Here is a 20095-nt window from a genome sequence, read left to right as displayed (position 1 = left end):
ACATTTTTTTCCCAAAAATGTAAATGTCAACGAGAAGCTGCTCCTCCCCACACCAGCCTCTAGTGGCCTTCTGAGGAACTGCAGACTGTAGGTGCTCCCCGTGCACGAGCTTCACCTGCCGTAACAGGTGCTCCCCGTGCATGAGCTTCACCTTCTGCAGTGCCCGGAAATGCTCTCCTCACATCGAAGCTCAGCCTCTTCTCATGGTCGTCCCAAAGGTTTTTTTAAAAATGGAACCGGGGTTGTCAGTTTGCTTAACTCCATTAGAACCAATGAGAGAAGGTTGATGGTTTGATGCCAGTTTGCTCCGTCATTTGTAGGAGGCAGGTGACTCAGGACAAACGTGAGGCAGCAGCAGATCCACCTCATGATCTAGAACAGAAACCTGATGATGAATTCCCTGATCTCAGAGGGAAGCTGCAGACTGCAGCTCAGGAGGAGGGAAGCGGGATTCTGGAGGACTGTAACGGGGAACGTGCTCCCCCGCGTGGAGACTGATGGTACTGCAATGAGCGCCACAGTTGTTGGCAGCAAAAAAAATGTTTGTGGAGTAAAAACCTGTTGATGGTCTTCAGGAACAGACCAGCATGAAAACAGACTTTTTTTTAAAAAGATAAGCTTCACAATTCAGAGAATTTCTGTTTTTCCTGTTTATTGATGAGCAATAATTCCTGACAGCAACGTTTTTGACCGTATTACAAGATTTATTTCTGAAACAAACGGCACATTTTCATCTCCTTCTCCACATTTTTGGGCCGTAGTAGTGGAGAGAGCTTCACGTCCAGCGTGGAGCTCCTGACCCCCACGGCCCTCCCCCTGAACTAACCCCCCCCCTCATAAGTCAGGTTAATAAATATCCATTAGAATAAGTGTTCAGAAAGTCTGTGGATGGACTAAGAGACCGTCGTCTTAAATCTACAGTTTTCTTCTGTGGGGGGTGTCAGCGTGCTGATGAAGACGTCTAGTCTTCGGCATGGACCGCCCCCTGCCTGTCCTGGTCCTCCACGGACCTCCTGGCGAACAGGTGGGTGGGGTCCCGGTCGGTGAAGCTGGGCTGGATGTTGAACACCGGCATGTTCCTCCAGCTGGACGGGTTGCTGTAGGCGGGGCGCGTGGAGCCGGGGGGGCAGGGCTTGTTCTGGACCAGCTGGAGGAAGGTCTCCATGTCGGGACCCACCCGGGCGATGACCCCGGCCCGGACCGCCTCCACCGTCTGCTCGTCGCAGGCCTGCAGCGTCTGCAGCAGCGTGCTGTAGTACCTGCAGTCACAGCAGAGTCTGCCATCCTGCAGCCGGACAGGGATCTGCCTGCGCAGGTGCAGCACTCACCTGTTGGGGAAGTGAGAGGGGACCTGCACCACCTCTACAATGGCGTTGGGGTTGGTGCGGGCCACGGTGCAGATGTCCAGACTGGTGTAGCACTCCTCCTGAACCTGAGAGACAATTAGATTCACACTGGAGGAACAGAAGGTTCCAGAGAGAGCTCCAGCAAACGCACTGCAGACGCCGCCGCCGCCGCGGCTCAGACCGGAACGCAGGAGACAAAGACCAACAGAAAAGCACATCAATGGATCTTCAAATGGATCCTGAAGCTGTTCTGGTTAAGAATGTCAGTCTGCTGCCTCTAAATAAAGCCACGGACACCCATGATCAACGGTAAAGTGTCTAAAACTTCATAACTAAACACCAAACATGTTAAATAAGGATATTGACTGAAAGTACGACGGAGTATCAGAGCCACCGCAAGAGAAGGAAAATATTACAAGATAAAAAGTGGAAATCTTAGGAGAATTGAGTCAAAAACCTCAAAAGTTAAATGCTCCAAAGTATTCAATCATTGTTTTCCTGTTTCTCTGTCTTTATTCTTGCATCTTCCTGTTTTTTTGCCGCTTATCTCCTACAACGTTTCTTCTATTTCAACCGTTTAACTTTTCAAATGTTCAGCTCTATCCGTATTTTCCAGCTGTGACTTTTGCTCCTTCAAATCCTTGAACTTTTCCAGATATTCCAGGATTTCTGCCTCCATTGAAACACATGGAGAATCCTTGGTGCATGAGGTCGCTGGTTCGATACCAGAAAAATATCTTTTTGGTTATTGTGCTGTTCTCCCTTTATTCATGGTCATCTTTGATCATTTCTTTCTTTTTTATTATTGTTATTCCCTTTAAGTTTCATTTCCATCAGTAATGTAGCATCAAGCCTGCATGTTTTCAGCTCCTTCTAGTTTCTTTAAATGTTTAAAGTCGCCTGAACTTTTCAGGAAACAAACAGGATCGACGTCACACCTCAAGAATCGAACACGGGTCATCGTTTTGTTAATGTACCACTCCAGTTTTCCAAAATAAAAAATATGACCTTTAAAATTACAACTTTTTAAATCTTAAATTTATGTTTTGATTCTAGTAGAAGAGATTTTTTTATAATAGTTGTACAATTTTATTCGTATTTCCTCTCATGAAGACATTTTTGATCATAATATAAATTTTTGGATGAGTTTGGTGGTCGGGTGCGGCTAAACATGACCCCCCCCCATATTTGAACCTCAGCAACCCCTCCCCAGAGCTCAGACCCCCACAGAATCCATCCGTCTAGATCTGCCGTTCAGGTGGCCTCTGAAAAACGCTCAAAGGTGGTCAGGATGAATCCGAACCGCTGCTTCCTCCAGCAGAACCTTTGAGGTTCTGGTAACCATGGTGACGGTCCGGACGGAAACGGGCGAACGCTTAAAGAGCAAACCTCAGCGATCATCCTCTGGAAGATGTTGCAGCGCCGGATGGCCTGGAAGACTTTGTTGGAGATCCCCTGCGAGATGCACTGCAGACTCCTCTTCACGAAGGTCTTTCCCTGGGGGGCAGGGGCAGAGGTCAGGGGGAGGGGCCGGCGCAGAAGGCGGAGCGGCGGCGGGTGGAGCGCTCACCTCCGTGTTGAAGCTGGCGGCGGACTGCAGGAAGAGCTCGCAGATCTCGTGCATGCCGTCGGTGTCGCAGGTGGAGTTCTCCAGGCAGGAGAAGAAGCCGCAGCCCACGGCCACGGCGCTGTTCAGGCATCGAGTCACCTCACCTGCACAGGTGAGAGAGAGAGAGAGGGTTTCTGCATCAGACCGACACCTTCCCTCAGGTTTGGTCCACAAACTACTGATGCAAAAGCTGGCAGTTTTACAGGTAAAAGTGGAAGAAAGTCTCATAAAACAAGAGACGCGTTTAAATAAACGTACTTCCATGAAACTTTAAAAATGTTGAGACTTTTCCTACATTTTGCCTGAAAACAATATTTATGTCCTACAGCTGGACAACCAGAACGAGAAAACACAATTTAGAAATCTGAGGCTTCAGGATCAGAGATTCTTTCATTCAAACTGGTTTATCTGATGCCCCCCCCCCAGCGAGCCTTCAGGCCCTCAGGTCTGCTGGGGGTCTCCGGGTCAGAACAAAAACCTTTCCAGCACCGTGGAGCGACCCGTCTGAGGAGGTGAGGCCTTCATGGACACCGTGGAAGGTTAAAAAACTCGGCTTTTCTGCAGGTTTGACACGTTTACATGATGTGGTAGGAATATTACTATTCATTCTACTAGTTTAATAAAAGTTCTGAGCTCAGAATTCTGATGAAACCATTTCATTTCAGTTTCTTCTGTCCAGTTCTGGTTCAGCAAATCAGAGCCTGCAGAAGGAAAATGTGGGTCATTTCTAACCCTGCAGAAACACAAAACCGTATTTTCTGGGCTTTTAAAGTTATTTTGACATTTTTTTATTGGATTTTGTTTTAGGAAGCATTAATTAACCAAAAAAATCTGATCAACACACAAATAAACTTTAAAGGAGAACAACTAGAAACAGAAGAGAAAAACAAATGTATTGGTTCCATTTGACCCGTTTGTTCTTCAGGATTCAGAACTTTCGTCCCGTCCCGGTTCCTGCAGACCTCAGGATGTTGTAGATCGTTGGATGAGTTTAAAGAGGATAAAAACAGATTTGAAAACTGGACAAAACTAAGACTGAAAATACTAAACCAGCAGCTGATCTAAAGACATTAACAGGTTTGAGGCTCCAATTGTGTTTCTTCACATTTAAAAGACATTTTTAAACTGACCCTGATGGGACCCCGTAGGCAGGGACTCACCGGGGGTGTTGGCGGAGAAGCGCGCCCGGCGGGGGGCGGCCTCCTCCGGCGGCAGCTGGAAGGCGGCGGCGGCGGCGCAGAGGCCGAGGAGCAGCAGCAGGGGGGAGGCGCACAGCATCTTCTCTCTGAGGTGGAGCAGGTGGAGGAGGGAGGTGTTCAAGGATTTGGAGTCTGCAGCTCCCGACGCCCCTTTTTATAAGAACCCCCCTGTGCACGGACCAATCAGCGCACGCGGGCCCGTGGGCCGTTTCCACGCGTCAACCGGCGGGAATTTCCGAGCTTTTTGCATGATTTGAATTTTACCCACAGAAAGTAAGCCTCCAGCTGAGGTTCCGGTTCTGGACGGATCCAAGTGTTTTAGCCAAATAAAAGTCTCTTTAGTTCATTTAATTCTCCAAATGTTAAACTGAAGCTCAACAGTTGATGTTCCAAATGTGGACCTTCGCTCACGCACGACGCCGCTTCCTGAGGAACATTCCACTGCCTTTTCCACAGTAAGACCACCTAAGACCAGGTCCTGTTCAAAAACCACGGGACCTGGTCTGATCAAACCTGGATTAAAGTAGGATTTAAACTGTAAAGAATACATCAAACAGTTTCTGATCGGAGAAACCTTGATCTGATTTCTGAAAATGAGGAAGGGAGAGAAGGAGATCCGATTGAGAGAGAGGTGAAACTAAAAAAGGAAGAGATGAAAATTCAAATGTCAGAGAGAAAAGTGGACAGAGTTTAAACTAGAATGGATAGACCTTCTTTCCTTTTTGTTGAATCATTTTAAAGTCTTTGTGGCTTTCCTGCTTTGTGTTTAAAAGTAGATATTTGTCTTTGGAATTCTGTTGCCTCCTGTTTTGTGACTTTGTGTCGTCTGCCTACAATATAGCTCAGCCCACAACAAAAAAAAGACATTTTAAATGAGTCAACTACATAAAATCCTTTTATTTGTAATTTTCTCAAATCAGAAACTGTGTTTGATGTATACTTTACAGTTTAAATCCTACTTTAATCCAGGTTTGATCAGACCAGGTCCTGTGGTTTTTGAACAGGACCTGGTCCTAAGTGGTCTTACTGTGGAAAAGGCAGTGGAATGTTCCTCAGAGCTTCCCTAATAGGAAGCCAACTCCAGCGTCGTGCGTCCACACCTTTTGGATCCGGAAATGTCCGGTTTGAGATTCCAGTCACGTTCACCAGTCAGGTCAGGAGGGGTCGCCGCGCGGCACCTGAGGGCAGCAGTGCACGCGCCTGCATTCCTGCACACCAGGGGTGGGCAAACTGCGGCCCGCGGGCTGGATCCGGCCCGCCTCCAGTGTTTGGTCCGGCCCACTGAACAATATCACAGATCCATGGTTTTATTTTTAATCTGGCCACACGATCAAAACGCGACATTTTACTACACCCCCCCCCCCCCCCCCCCCGCAGTCTGTGCTCCAACCTGAAAGCCTCTAAAATCTGTCAAACAGAACTGAAGACAGTCTTTCCTCTCTACGCTGCAGTTCATCTTTCCCGGTTTAAATCATTATTTCTGAGCGATCATGCTGCCTTTTTTAAACAGCTCCCTGTTCTGTGTCCTGATTGGCTGTCAGACCCTGTCAATCAATCTTCTCCGTGTCTCCTGTACAGATCGATCAGATCTTTGTTTTCATTCTAAGATTCTGGATGTAATTTCTATGAAGGTTTGAGAATTTAAACAGAAAGTGTGAAACTGTTCATGTCTGTGTGAGAAAAGTGTTTTTATGCAGTGAGGAGTTTTCCTGCCATAAACGTCTGGAATCATTCTCTGTGGATTTCACTGATTATATTTAGAACGTAACTCCTGCAATAGACGAGGAACTCTGTTCTGGTGAAAAGGTAACAGAAATATGATTAGCTGCAGCAGAAGACACAGAAATGAGCTTTTTCAGTGTCAGTGGATGAGAAACAGACGTGCAGAACACAGAACAGCTGCACAAACAGACGTGAGGAGCTCAAAGTCTCTGCAAAATTATGACAGCAGAGGATCCACTATTTATTGGTTTTTATGTATCAGTTTATTTTCCTGAATTTTTGTCAATCATAGTGTTATCATAATCATAGTTTTATTTCATAAATAATGTTATTTATTTCATTAAAAGGATCATGAATGAATGAAACTTTATTCATATATCACTTTATAACTCCTTGAAGGAACCAAAGGGCTTCACAATAAAAAATGATCTCAAATGGGAACAAAAGTTTTAAACTCAAAACTCCAGAATATTCTGTTTTGGAATATCATTTTCAATATAAATGTTTTCATCTACACTCCATGTTGTATCATTCTCACTCCATGCATCTGCTCCTGGTCCGGCCCTTCTATCCAATTTTAAAACCCAATGTGGCCCCGACTTAAAATAATTGCCCCCCCGCTGGACACGAACAGATTTTTAGGACAAAAAAAGTTAAAGCAGGCAAATATGACCACTGCTGCAGTGGCTGCTGGGTAAACGTTCAGGTGGAAGTTTGAGGCTCAGGTGTTGACTGAAAACTTTCATTCAGAATTTGTTTGTTTTTTGGACTTTTTATAAAATTGTTGATCTCTCATCATTGGCCTTTACGGTAAATGTTTGTTTTCATAAATACAAATGTTTTCATCCCAACTTAAAGTCCCGCTCCGATCATTTTTGATCCGTTTCCAAAGCGTTCCCGGTCGTCTTTTCATGATGATGCCGTTTAGCTAAAATCCAGAAACCTGTGTCGTCTTCTAGGACATAAACTCCTGCCGCTCTGCAGAAACTATCAGAAATTCACCTCTGAGTTGTGGGCAGAACTGTTGGCGTGGAAGTAAGCTGTCACTCATTTCCCATCATGCCTTTATTTACATGCTCTCCTGCTAGCTTACAGCCCCTCACACCCCCACCTAACATTAGCGGTGTAACAAACAGCAGCAGCATCAGATCCATCCATCCGTCCAGTTCTGATCCAGATTCCAGCTCAGACCAGGAAAACAAAGACCTTCATGGATCTATTGGTCTGCAGGTGGATGATCAAAAAGGGGCGGAGCATGGAGTTCATGGCCCCGCCCACCGTATTTTCTATGTCACAAATATCTTTTTTCAAATGGCATATGGAAATTGTCTGCTTCACAATGATTTTAATAAAGAAATAATCAGAAATGCAATTTATTCTTCATTTTATTTATCCTCCATGAAAAAAATACCCCAAGAACACGTTAACACTAAAACCAGCACTTTCATCTTTAAAGAAATAGAATCTTGTTGATATTCTCTAGAACTGTTTTGTTTTTCAACCTTTTTTGAGGCACGGCACACTGTTTTTCTAAAAGATGTAATAAAGGTTAAGTTAGTAGATTTATAAACTTATTGATGTGTTCGTTGTGGTTTAAGACGTTTAACAGGGAAGACTCATTGTCTGAGATGCTGTCACTTTAACCCAATGCATCATGGGAGATGTAGTGATGTCAGACAGACTCTCTTCTCTGAGCTTCATTGTTAGCTACACCGCTAAAGACGAGCTTTAGCTGGTATTTCTGCTGGAACTGAGAGACTTTATGAGCAGAATCAGAACAAGAAAGTGAAGACTTGAACCACTTCTGATTGGTCAGACTGATGACATGTGATTAAGAATCCAAGAATGATTGGTGGAGACAGTTAAAGGGGCGGGACTTTTCAGAAAACAGCTGACGCTACGGCTAAATCGCGGTACCGTCATTATGATCAACATGTCTTCAATAGAATCAAATAAACACAAAGTAAAAAGTATTTTAATCTTTCATATTCCTGACTACTCAGTGTTTTATCATGTTTGGATGAACACAGAGCTGAGATGCTGGAGATGGAAATGTTAGATCAGTGAATGAGGGCAATTTTCCACAGCTCACCTGACCATCTCTGGTTGAAAAACACTGCTCTAGAAAACCATGAAAGTTATAAATACGTGTTAAAGTCGTCTTTGAATGTTGATTACAATTAAAATAACATGATCCATTTTTCAAAAACCCTCAGCTGAGCGGCTTCCTGCCTGTGTCTGAAAATGACACGTTAGCTGTTTTTACGTCGTTTCTTATTTCTTCTAATCTGTCTCATCATTTTTAATCTTAATGTCCTCTTAATCAACTCGAGAACAAATTTCTTCTTGGCTTTTAAAGCAAATGGTTAAAACTTAAAATGTAAAAAAAAAAAAAAGTAAAGTAAAATGACTTTTTTAAAATAACAGCCGTTTGGTCTCCAGGGTAAAAGCAGTTTTCATTTTATTTTGAAAACTGCTTTCTTTTAATGTCTGTGGCCGTTTTTGGAGAAATCCTCCATGACTTTAAAGCTGTACGGTGTCGTCTTTTTTTTTTTTTTGGGGGGGGGGGGGGGGGGGGGGGGGGGGCTGTGGAAAGCAGTGTGTGTCTTATCTGTTCTCAGTGGACCGTGGGACCCGTTTCCATGGCGGACCACTGAGCCACAGGAAGCTGAACCTTCAGTGCCTGGAGGTCAGCAGGAGCTGATAGCATCTCCCACCCGTCACGCTTTCATTCACCCCCCCCCACACACACACACACACACACCAGACTAACATGGAAAAAAACACTAAAGAGTCACAGAACTTTCCCACAACTTCTTTAGTCTTTAAGTCTTTTTTTTGATATTAAGCAACCTTTTAATCCAGAATTTATTTTCCAAAGAAGAACCAGAAATATTTAAAGCAGATTAGGATTATATAACATCAATTATTACGTCCTCCAAATCCTCAACGTGTCTGTTAGACCCAATTCCCACTAGACTTTTTAAAGAAACTTTTCCCCTAATTAATGATCCCATATTAACAATGATAAATGCCTCTCTGGAAACGGGTTACGTGCCACAGTCTTTTAAATATGCAGTTGTTAAACCTCTTCTGAAAAAGCCCAGTTTGGATCCTAGCATCTTGGCCAACTATAGACCGATATCAAACCTGCCCTTTATTTCTAAAATCCTAGAAAGAGTTGTAGTTAAGCAGCTTTACTGCCACCTACAGGACAACAGCCACTTTGAAGACTTTCAGTCGGGGTTTAGACCTCACCACAGTACGGAAACTGCACTAGTTAGAGTCTCTAATGACTTGTTATTGGCCTCAGAAAAGGGACTACTTTCTATTCTGGTCCTGTTGGACCTCAGTGCAGCCTTTGACACTATCGACCACGGTAATTTACTCCATAGATTAGAGCAGGACATAGGGATCAGAGGATCTGCTCTCCAGTGGTTTAAATCCTATCTGTCTGATAGGTATCAGTTCGTTAATGTAAATGGCCATTCCTCTCAGTGCACTCGAGTCAACTATGGAGTCCCACAGGGCTCAGTCTTGGGACCGATCCTGTTTACGCTTTATATGCTACCCCTAGGAAACATAATCAGGAAACACAGCATTAATTTTCATTGTTATGCCGACGATACGCAGTTGTATTTATCCATGAAGCCTGACCAGAATGACCAGATAGAGAAACTGAACGCCTGCATCAGTGACATCAAGACCTGGATGACAATTAATTACCTCCTCTTGAACCCAGAAAAAACTGAGGTCATTATACTAGGTCCTAAAAACCTCAGAGATACTCTGTCTGCTCAGATAGTCTCCCTGGATGGTATAAGTATAGCCCCCAATTCCACAGTTAGAAACCTTGGGGTTTTACTTGACCAGGATTTATCATTTAAGGCTCACATATCTCAGGCATGTAGAACTGCCTTTTTTCACCTGTGGAATATTGCTAAGATCAGAAATATACTTTCTAAGAGTGATGCTGAAAAACTCATCCATGCATTTGTTACGTCGAGGCTGGATTACTGTAACTCCTTGTTAGCAGCGTGTCCTAAGAGTTCCTTAAGAAGTCTCCAGCTTGTTCAGAACGCAGCTGCTAGATTGTTAGCTGGAACCAGCAGAAGAGATCACATCACTCCTGTGTTGGTTTCACTTCACTGGATCCCAGTTGATTCTAGAATCAAGTTCAAGATCCTCCTGTTAACCTATAAGGCCTTACATGGAATGGCCCCGTCCTATATTAAGGACCTCATAGTCCCTTACCAACCAATCAGAACACTTCGCTCGCAAAATGCAGGACTGCTTGTGGTTCCTAGAATTAGTAAAAGTACGGTTGGAGGTAGAGCGTTTAGCCACCAAGCCCCTGTCTTATGGAATAAACTCCCAGCTCATGTAAGAGAGGCCGACTCAGTTTCTACATTCAAAGCTAGACTGAAAACATTCCTCTTTGGACAGGCTTATTGTCAGACTAGCTGCTAGAAGTTGAAGCTGGGGTAACTATGGTGCACTGGGGTTCTGTCCTCTTTCCTTTTTTACTTCTACCCTTCCTCTCCTCTATTCTTGATCATAATTTATCATTTAGTTCTCCATGCCTCTGTTTGGTGCAGTGATTCATGTATTGTCCCTCTTTTCCTCTCCCCTCCTGGGGAGTGGGAGTGCTTCCAGACTCCAGTTGGCTCATCCGTGCTCCAGTTCCTGACCGTTTACCTCGCCTTTGCTCCTGCTCCTACACCTGGCTGTGGTTCCTGTCTCCGGCTCGACTCGCGCCTTTGACTGTCCCCCCAACCACGGCTGGATGAAGCTCGTCTGCTGGACTTTTATATATGTAGTTGTAGATTTAGATAAGTTAATTCTTCTCTAAGATTTCTGGTAAATCGCCTGTCCGTCCTGGGGGAGGATCCCTCCTTCATGTGGGCACCCCTGAGGTTTCTTCGTTTTTTCCGGAATCCGGTTTTTTTGGGAATTTTTCCTTACCGCGAAGGGGGGTCTAAGGGCAGGGATGCCAGTATAGCTTAGTCAGTTTGTTAGTTCATTTTAGTATTTTTCTATTGAACTCTTTGTATTCGTGATCCTTTTGATTTCTTGTTTTACTTCGAAGCCCATCGAGACGACTGTTGTTGTGATTTTGGGCTATACAAATAAAATTGAATTGAATTGAATTATGACAGATCTGAGGAGTTTTCCATTTTCTTCAGTAAAAAAAAAAAAGTTAAAATAAGTGACCCCGCTTACTGTTCAAAATAAAAGCTTTTTCTACTAATTCACACTACAGGACAGTTGAAATCAAACTCCTGAGGGTCACAGTCTTTACATTTCTGTCCATCTGTCAAAAATGGTTTTTGTATTTCCTGCATCATAGAGAGCATTGGATTTTAAGACATGCGTCAAATTAGGTCTATTTTTAACTTCGGTCACTTATAAAGACGCACTGCAATTTCAAAAGTCTGTATGTTTTCAGACTAAACTGTATCCATATAAATGATAATATATTATCGTTGGAAGACTAAAGAAGGATTTTTTATTTGGTTATTTTCACACTTCATTTTCCTGCTAGAAAGTAAGACGACCAGATCTGAGGCTCCGCCTTTCTCATTGTGGGTGCCGCCCATTTCATGACATCATCCTAGAGCCGGTCTCTGCGTTTTGTCCATAGAAAACGAACATCTGAACTTCTGCAAAGATGAATGTACATATTGCTCATATTAAGGGAAAGCGTTTATCCGATCACCGCTAGCTCCACGGAGAAAGTGGGCGTGGTGCTGTGGCCGAGACCCCGCCCTAATCCCAAACTACAAGAGAACTATATAAAGACTATGTAGTGCCCTGGAAAAGCAATTCCGTCACCATGCTCACTACTTTTTTAACTCAATATGATGTCGATTTCACGAAGATGAAAACGTTTTATTAAAAAAAAAAAATGTATTTAAATACACCCCCCCCCCCAAAAATGTGTTCAAACGCAATGCATTGTGGTCCATATTCGCCAATCTAGTGAGCATCGATGCACACTGGGTTTTTTTTTGCAGAGACTTCTGGGAAATTTCTAGATATGATTTTGGTATCGTAGAATAGGACAGCACTACAACACTGTGAACGCCCTATATAGAGAACTCGTAACATACTACAACATTAGCATATTCAAAATAAAGAAATAAAATAAGATGCTTTTAAACACAGTCATTTTTTTTTTTAATAAACAGACGCTGGTGTTCTCTAAGCCTCTAAACCTCGGATGCCGTTAAAAGTTCTGACATTGCAGCAGCTGCTATCAGGGACCGCTGCGGTCAGTTACCATTTCTGAAGGCTACGTTTCATTCGGTTCATGTTTTACATCGGACACTCAACCGACAACCCTCTGCATTTGCCCGGACTTGGGACCGGCACATGAAAGCACTGAATAGCGCCCCCTTGTGGTTGCATTACCTAAACAAACCTACATTGTTAAAGTCTCTGATTATTCATCTATTTAAGGCAAAGTGGCTCATGTTGGTTAGCGCTTAAGGCACCTAAAACATTTACATTTTATTCTAGCAGTATTTAGAAGTATTACTACATACACTAAACGTTTGACTTTTGATTAAAATTATAAAACTAGTTTAGTTCAAGGAGTCGTTTTCTTTAACAAGCACGTTTTTCTGCTGTCAAAGACTAAAGAGTCATTTTTAATCACACGTAAACTTTTAGGTTATTTTTAATAAATGTATTTTCTTGGTTTGATAAATGTAGTCAAATTTAGTAAATTACTTCACTCCAGTGATTCCTTTGGCCATTTTAAACTGTAGGTTACTTTCCAGCACATTAGGGAACCGCCTCCTACAGTTCTGCTTGTTTTAAGGTTTTTCTGGAGAAGACGTTCTCCTGGTGATGCTTCAAAATTTCTCTTCACAAGAAAATGCCGTTTGGCACCGACAGACATTTGCAGTCAATGTTTCCATGGATGAGCAGTGGTTTGTGATCACTGCCACAGGTAGGATCCATCTTTGCTCAGAGTTTCCAAGAAGACCAACTCTGGAGAATCCTCATTTTTCCAAAGTGCGTTCAGGATTTTATGCCGCAATAGTACTTTTTAAATGAGCTTCAGTTCTCCGGATGGAGAGAAGCAGCCTACAGGTCCAGTTCACTTTGAATCCATGGCTCCAAAGCTGCAGCTCAAACTCCTGCAAACACGTCAGAACTTCATGCAGATGCAGAACGGACCAAGTTCACCTCATCCATTACTTTGTTCCACTTTCCAGCCCTGACCCCGAATCCAACTGAAAGACAATTTAGGAACATCCATTTGTTTCTCTTCCTATCCCGTCCATCACTAATTTGCTTTCCAGCTTCCTCAGTTTTCCCATTTGTCCGTTGGAACAGTTCGTCCATGCATGCCAGTAGACTTTGTACAAATGTCCCCACTGACAGAAGAATAGAGTTTCTTTGAGCTGAACAGTCAAGAACGTCCACTTTAGATGTTGATGTCCAAGTTTTCCCTACAGTTCAAGAAGATCAAAGTTCAAACATCCTTTCTGGTAGATGTTTTTCCAGGAAGAGTCCATAAAAACCCACCGATACCATCTTCATCTCATTCAAGATGTTCATTTTATAGAAACACATCTGAGAAATCTAGAAAAACAAGAAAAACTTTAATACCAAAACATTGATGTTCTGCCTCAATGGGACAGTTTAACACGTTGCTGACAAGTGGGTCGTTTTAAAGAAACCATGTGTGCGACAGCAGGAATTTAACTTTGGACTGCTCCTTACCAAACACAAGCTTAGTACTTTGGAAGAACAATAAAGAATGATAAAAGTATATAGTGTTAAAGTAAACCCTTTAAGGCAACAGCTGCAACCGTTGCAGAGTTTTGGTTCTGCAACAGCAGGATGTCCCTTCACACAAACAGAACCTCCTGTTCAAATGATGAGATGTAGACGTTTTACAGTTTAGATGGAACCCCTGAAAACTGTTCTGACAAATGTGCCAAACGTAGACCAAACCGAGGTTGTGGGTGAGAATTCCTAAGAAAGATCAGAGGCGGTTTATTCTGCCACCAGAAAGACAGAAGAGACCTTTTGCTGTGAAGCAAGGAGCAGAAATGTCTGATCATCAGGAGAACCCAAACACTGGAACCTTCTTATGCAAACGGGTGTGAACATCAGTGGTGCTTTTGAGGGTGGAGTATTGTTAGAAACCTTCATGTTGAAGCAGGTACATGATCCTCATGACCCACCATCCACTCAATCTGAATAAAATACAGCCAGTGGATAAGGAACAGCAATGACCCACCAACCATCAGAGGGATTGATGGAACCAATCAGATGCTTTAGGATCCACCTGAAAATGAGATCCACGCTGGAGTTTGGAGAAGAAAAATAAATAAAGGGTTTTGTGTCATTATCACAATCACTGTATAGAGAGGGTTAGGGTTAGTAAAGACAGAACACACTTGCAAACAGGCAAGTGATCAAACCCCAGGAATGAGATGTACCAACACCACCTGAACATCTCATTATGGTGGAGCTTTAGGCTAAAATGGTTTGACATCAAAGTCAGTTTAAAACCTTGCTTTCCTGTGAACAAACCACTTCAGTCCAAGAAGGATACGGTCCTTTCAGATCAGCTGGACCCTCCAGGTCCAGTTTTAAAGAACTGACCCATATGAACCATTGAGGCTGAGCAGTTTGTTAAATGAGGAAATCTCCGCACACACGCAAACACGGTGGTGGACGTTACCAACCAAACGCAGGGTTTCCCTGCAAAGTCATGTTAGGTAAAGTAATACAGGTACCATATTCTGAAAAGAAACAGATTTAGGGATTCACCAGGTGTAAACCATGCAGGCTGTTCATGTACACTCAGACCAACAGCACAGGTTACAGCCGGCTTCAAGGGCAGGAGGCAATCGTCAATAGGAATTATGTCAGTGAAGAATACACACATCATCACTCATTACAAATCAAACAAAGTCAGGCAAAAAAATAAGCAATGCTGACCCATCAAGACAAGCGTGTCAGTTCATTCTGAACTTCCTCAGTTTGGATTTAACCCATCCAGAATCCAATAGAGTCCAGAGAACCATGAATGCATCATAAGGTGCAGTTTGGTCAGAATCTAAAGGCTTTTGTTTTGAAGAATTACTACATTCAACCTGAAAACAAAACCCACCTCTTAAGTGACCTTCATGTACCATTTTAGAGACATCCCATAATGAGCACCTACTACCCCATGTACATTCAACCATTTCAAAATAAAATGTTTAGCCCTGTTTGATTTGACAGGACAAGCCACCTGAAATCAAACCTGCACGGTCTGTAGTCCGAGTACAAGTTCTAAAATATTTACCCAGAACCTGAAAACCATGTGGTGCTGACCCATCAAGACAAGCGTGTCAGTTCATTCTGAAACTCCCCAGTTTGGATTTAACCCATCCATAATAATAATAGAGAACAGAGACCTGTGGTCCCCTCTCCACTGTTCTTCAACCTCCAAACAGTGTTTACAGTTCAGTACTTACCATTTTTCAATCCAGCGTTTGTCATAACCTGTGCAGTGCATCAGTTTGCTGAAACGTTGAGACTTTAAGTTTGACATCCATTGAAGTCTTTCACAAAGGTCACTGTTGAGCTTTAGGCCAAACCGTCCCGGTTCTGCTTCGGTTTAGTGGTGTAGATCCTTCTGCCGGTAGAAACGGGCTCAACATCACAAATTCTAGATACTGAGTATATTGAGAACAGAAACAGAATTTGAACCTTTCCTTGGACCAAACCTCTGGAGTTTGAAATGGCACTTGCTGCAGCTGTGGTTGAACTTTCATGCTCTGATGTCCAGTTTATTCACCAGTTAGCTTTTAATCAAGTTTCAAGCTTTAGTTCAAACTGTTCCATTGACTTGACGGTACAGTCCACTGATCCAGTTCCACATAGTGACCAAATTCCCTTCTGGGTCTCAGTTCCAAAGACTTTCAAAGACTTTCTGCCCACATTTCCTGCTTTGAAAGATGTTCGGTTTACATTGATTCCCTCTTTGTTTGAAGGTTTGGTTCCGCGTGTTCTACATTCAGTGTTCTGAAATCTTGGCTTTTGTCTCCTCACAGTTCATCATCCAGCCGTCTGCCTCAGAGCAGCTTTGAGTTCTTTCTCTCTAAAGTCTGAGCGTTCTGGAGGAACCAGAGAACTCTTCACAGCATCCATTAAAGTCTGCTCATCCGTCCAGGATCAGTGAGTCTGCAGACCACAGAAGCTGCTCTTCCTGGTTTCAGTTTCAGACCACAAATCTGAGGTTCTCAGGAAGGAAACGTGTTAGTTTACAGACCATCGTCCTAAAGTTACTCTAAGTTCAACCGTTAAAACACTAAAGTTAGAGGGAGGCGTCTTCCCATAATGTTACTTTAAACACTAAAGTTTATAAATCTGCGTCAAAATTAAACATTTATGGAGAAGAGGAAATCTGCTGGAGCATGACATTTTTATTATAACTTAATCATTTCTGCAGGTTTAGATTTTTTACTGTTAAAGTCCTGTTTTGAGTTTTAGCTCCACACTAAGCTCAAGCTTCATTTACATCTAGTTAATTCATAAGATTATGTTTTTTCTTTTATTGTTTTAGACCAAGAGGTTTAGGAAAAGAAAGGAGAATTCTAGAAAAGGAGAGAATAGAAAAGATGGAACGATTTAGAGGAACATCTGAGAAAAATGATCCAAAACGAGGAAGGCTGGATACCTGGACAAAGGTGAACCAGAACCAGAGATGTCTGCAGAACGTCAAGAACAGGTTCTAGAAAGATCCAGACGGACAAACCCAGAAGAGAAAAGACGACATGGAGACCAGAGGAACCAGACGGACAGAAAGGATCCACGCAGAAGAACTCCTGGACAGAATTTAGAACAGAGGAACCAAAGAAAACCCAGAACAACGAGGAACAGCACCTGGACCAGTCCAACACCAGAGAAGAACCAGACCCATCCAAGGAGGGATGAAAGCTGGAAGAACAAACAGAAAAAGAGGGGGTTAGGTGTAAACAGAAGAAGTGGACCCAGAAAGACAAACCAGAGGAGAACCGATCCAGATTAACGGTTCTGTGACAGAACAACCCAGACCTGCATCCATGCAGCACCAACACAGGTGGACGTGACGGGCGGAGCATGCAGCCCTCCCTGATCTACAGCTCCCTGGTTGTGGGCTGGGCTTTCACAATCACGGACACGACCGCACCAACAGAACCACAAGAACCAAACCTTCAAAGCAGCATTTGGAACAAGTCAGTGTCTAAACACTCGCCAAAAACCAGAACCATCAATCAGTCCCCATCACAGACTTTGGATGTTCTGAAGCAGCACAGCAAAAAAGCACAGCGGGAAGGCCGGGCGCACAAATGCAATGAAGAAATAAAAAAAGGGTCTTACCTTTCGTAGCACCACCTGAAAAATAAAACACTGCACCAACTGATCCAACAGAGGACAAAGAAGGAAAGGACAGAGTCTCTGACGGCCCTCCAGACCAGAACTTCACCGATTCAGCTCCAGCCCAACAACCACAACCTCTGCAGGTTCAAACTACAGACCTGCAGGAACACAACCTTCCTGAGTCTGATCCCAACCAGACTGGACTCCAAAAACTAAAACCTGACGCTGAACCTGGACTTTAACCTGACAGGAAACGGCATTGAAGGTGACTTCACCACAGATGAGGAGGAGCTTAGAGGACCAGGACCCAGAGAAAAAAAAAAAAAAAAAAAAAAGACAAATCATAAAACAGCAATCATTTACAAAAAAAATACTCTTCGTGATCATCGCCACGAGCGCAATGACAAATTAAAACCATGAAACAGAAAATAAAGAAGGGCACGGCGGCCATGAAAGAAAAGCTAAAGTGGCGGCACGGCGCCAGAAGGTGGTACAGCGGCGGCACGGCGGCCTGGAAGGAGAGAAGCAGCAGGACAGAGTGATGGACATACCTTCAGAGGACTCCAGGTGATGACATGTGGGCGTGTGCATTAAAACCAGAGTCTTGAAAATGAAAAATCCAAAATCACAGAAAATTCAAAATGGCGCAAGCGAGCGTGAATCGCTGAGGCAGGTCCACGTCCACGCTGAAGAAAATTCTGGAACTTTTAAATGCAAACCTACGGATTGTTGTAATAAAGCCTGGAGGCGTGTTCTACGATCTAGAACTGGTTCTATTTTATATGACGGCGGGGAAACGCGATTTTTATTCATGAAAGGAGGTCAGAGGAACTAGAAGTTTCAGCAACATAAAGACCTGCAGCTCCCAAATACATTTCAACACATACAAAACTATAAGCTCCATCCTCATTGTGACCAAAAAACTCCCTCTGCTCTGAATGCAAATGGAAGTGAAGTCACCTTCAATGCAAGCTTAGAGACGGAGGAAGAGAGCGGCGCGGCGGCCAAACCCGGAAACGGAGGACTTACGGGCTGAAGATCTATCTGAGGAGAAAACAAATCAAAAAAAAAAAAAAAAAAAAATCAGAATTGTCTGAATAAACAGAAATGTGATGATTGAGACTAAAGAAAAATTAAAGGTCAAAGTGCTTATGGCGCCACCATGAGGCCTCTGGGAGAAAAACCTTTCCTCAAACCCAGAACTGGTCGGCCATCTTTAGGTGGTTTGACTGAACGTGGTGTTGGAATAGTTACCTTTTTGTTTTGGGCCGTGTGCACCTGACCTCCACTTGTCTTCATAGACAGTCGCTGTTCTACCAGCAAGGAATTCTGGGAAAGAGATCAGAACAGTTACGCTCTCCTTCAGACAGAAACTCTGCTGCATTTCCACGTCTGGAGGAGTTGGGTTCAACTTAAGCAACTTTATTTTTGCCAAATAGACATTTTTTCCTCATTTTCTAAATCAAACTAAAGCACTTTGCTACTCACGTAACACAAAATGCTTTACATTGTAAAAACATTTATTCAGAAAACGCAACATAAAAATGACATGAAAACATAAAACAAAAATGTTTTCCGTCTCAGAAAAAGCCTTTTTTGGGAATCGAACCATCGCTTGTGTCTCATGTTCTCCTCGGAGGAACCTCTAAGGTTCTCCCAGCAGGAGAACAGCTCCAGAACAATTTCCCCTTTGGCCCAAAAGGACAGAACCACTGACCTGAACCACAGAACTCCGTCCCGCTCTGAGGCACCTGGACCCAATCACCTTAATGAGCGCTCAGCAGGTAGGATGAACACGTGACCACCCGCCTTTTCGGGAGAACGACCAATCTCTTTACAGCTCACACAGTGACGTCATAACGCGGGGGGGAAAGCCCGCCAAAACAGAAGGTCCGGTGTTCTGCCGAAAACAGCGCCCCCCCGTGAGGAGCGCGGGAAAGACTGTAGCCTGTAGTTAGTATGACAGACAATTAAACTGCCAAACGTGATCCGTAGATGGCATTTTAGTCCTTTGACTGTACACCCAAACGCAATGCACGCTGGGAAACTAGGACAGGTGCAACGTGATCAACGTTTGTATGACGACTTAAAAACGACCTGCTCTTCCAGAATGTTCTGGACTCTCGCTCTTTTCTGCACAACATCGGTCCACCGAACTCTGGTCCTTTAAAAAATAAAAAAAATAACACTTTGGTCCGTTTCCGGGTTTGAAGCCCCGCCTCTCCAGTCAAGCGCAGCTTGGTGGGCGGGGTTCGTCGCAGCCTTTCGGCAATGTGAGGTTTTTTTACTTGCCCCCCCCCCACTTTATTAACAAATGTTTCACAAACATTATATCAAACACTGACGTTCCACACTTTGCGCAAAACAAAACATGAACACAATTAAAAATTAAAACATTAAAATAAGACAAAAATAATAAAGGTAAAGGAATCTGTTAAAGTTTTAAAAGTGACCATGTTTCAACCGTTCTTTGTTAGTGCATGATTCTATACTATTTACATACAAAATCATTTCTTTCTGAAAAACATAAATACTGTTTTTGTTAGAATATTTACACTTGTGTTTTCCTGATACACATCCAGAACAACAAAGTGACAAATCACTCATTAACACCTGAGTATATAATGTATAAACAACAATTATGGGAGTATATTGCATTTAATAAAAATAAAATTCTAGTGTTTTTCTTTTAGATAATTGTGCTTTTTGAATTTATAATTTTTCATAATTTTTGGTTTTGGAAATATTTAGTTCTAGTGTTTTTCAGATTATTTCAGTGAGTTTTTATGTAAAAACTTTTGTGCATGTTTTTAACAAAATAATGTTATTCTTGCATTTCCAAG

General features: G+C 43.1%; 1 protein-coding gene across 1 annotated transcript; it reads right to left on the bottom strand.

Annotated features, from left to right (window-relative positions):
* Nucleotides 1-635: 635 nt before the first annotated feature.
* Nucleotides 636-4268, bottom strand: stc1l (stanniocalcin 1, like). Its single transcript, XM_023960431.2, has 5 exons — nt 4116-4268; nt 2917-3059; nt 2736-2843; nt 1329-1432; nt 636-1259 (listed from the first exon to the last, which is right to left on the bottom strand). Exons 1-5 carry the CDS (start codon nt 4231-4233, stop codon nt 962-964), a joined length of 771 nt encoding a protein of 256 aa, XP_023816199.1. The 5' UTR covers nt 4234-4268; the 3' UTR covers nt 636-961.
* Between the last annotated feature and the right edge of the window lie 15827 nt (nt 4269-20095).

The sequence above is a fragment of the Oryzias latipes genome, chromosome 12 (assembly GCF_053564925.1).
Source record: "Oryzias latipes strain Hd-rR chromosome 12, Olatipes_Hd-rR_3.1".
Classification (NCBI taxonomy): Eukaryota; Metazoa; Chordata; class Actinopteri; order Beloniformes; family Adrianichthyidae; genus Oryzias; species Oryzias latipes.
Note: the sequence above shows the minus strand (reverse complement) of the source record. Positions and strands in the feature narration are given on the sequence as shown.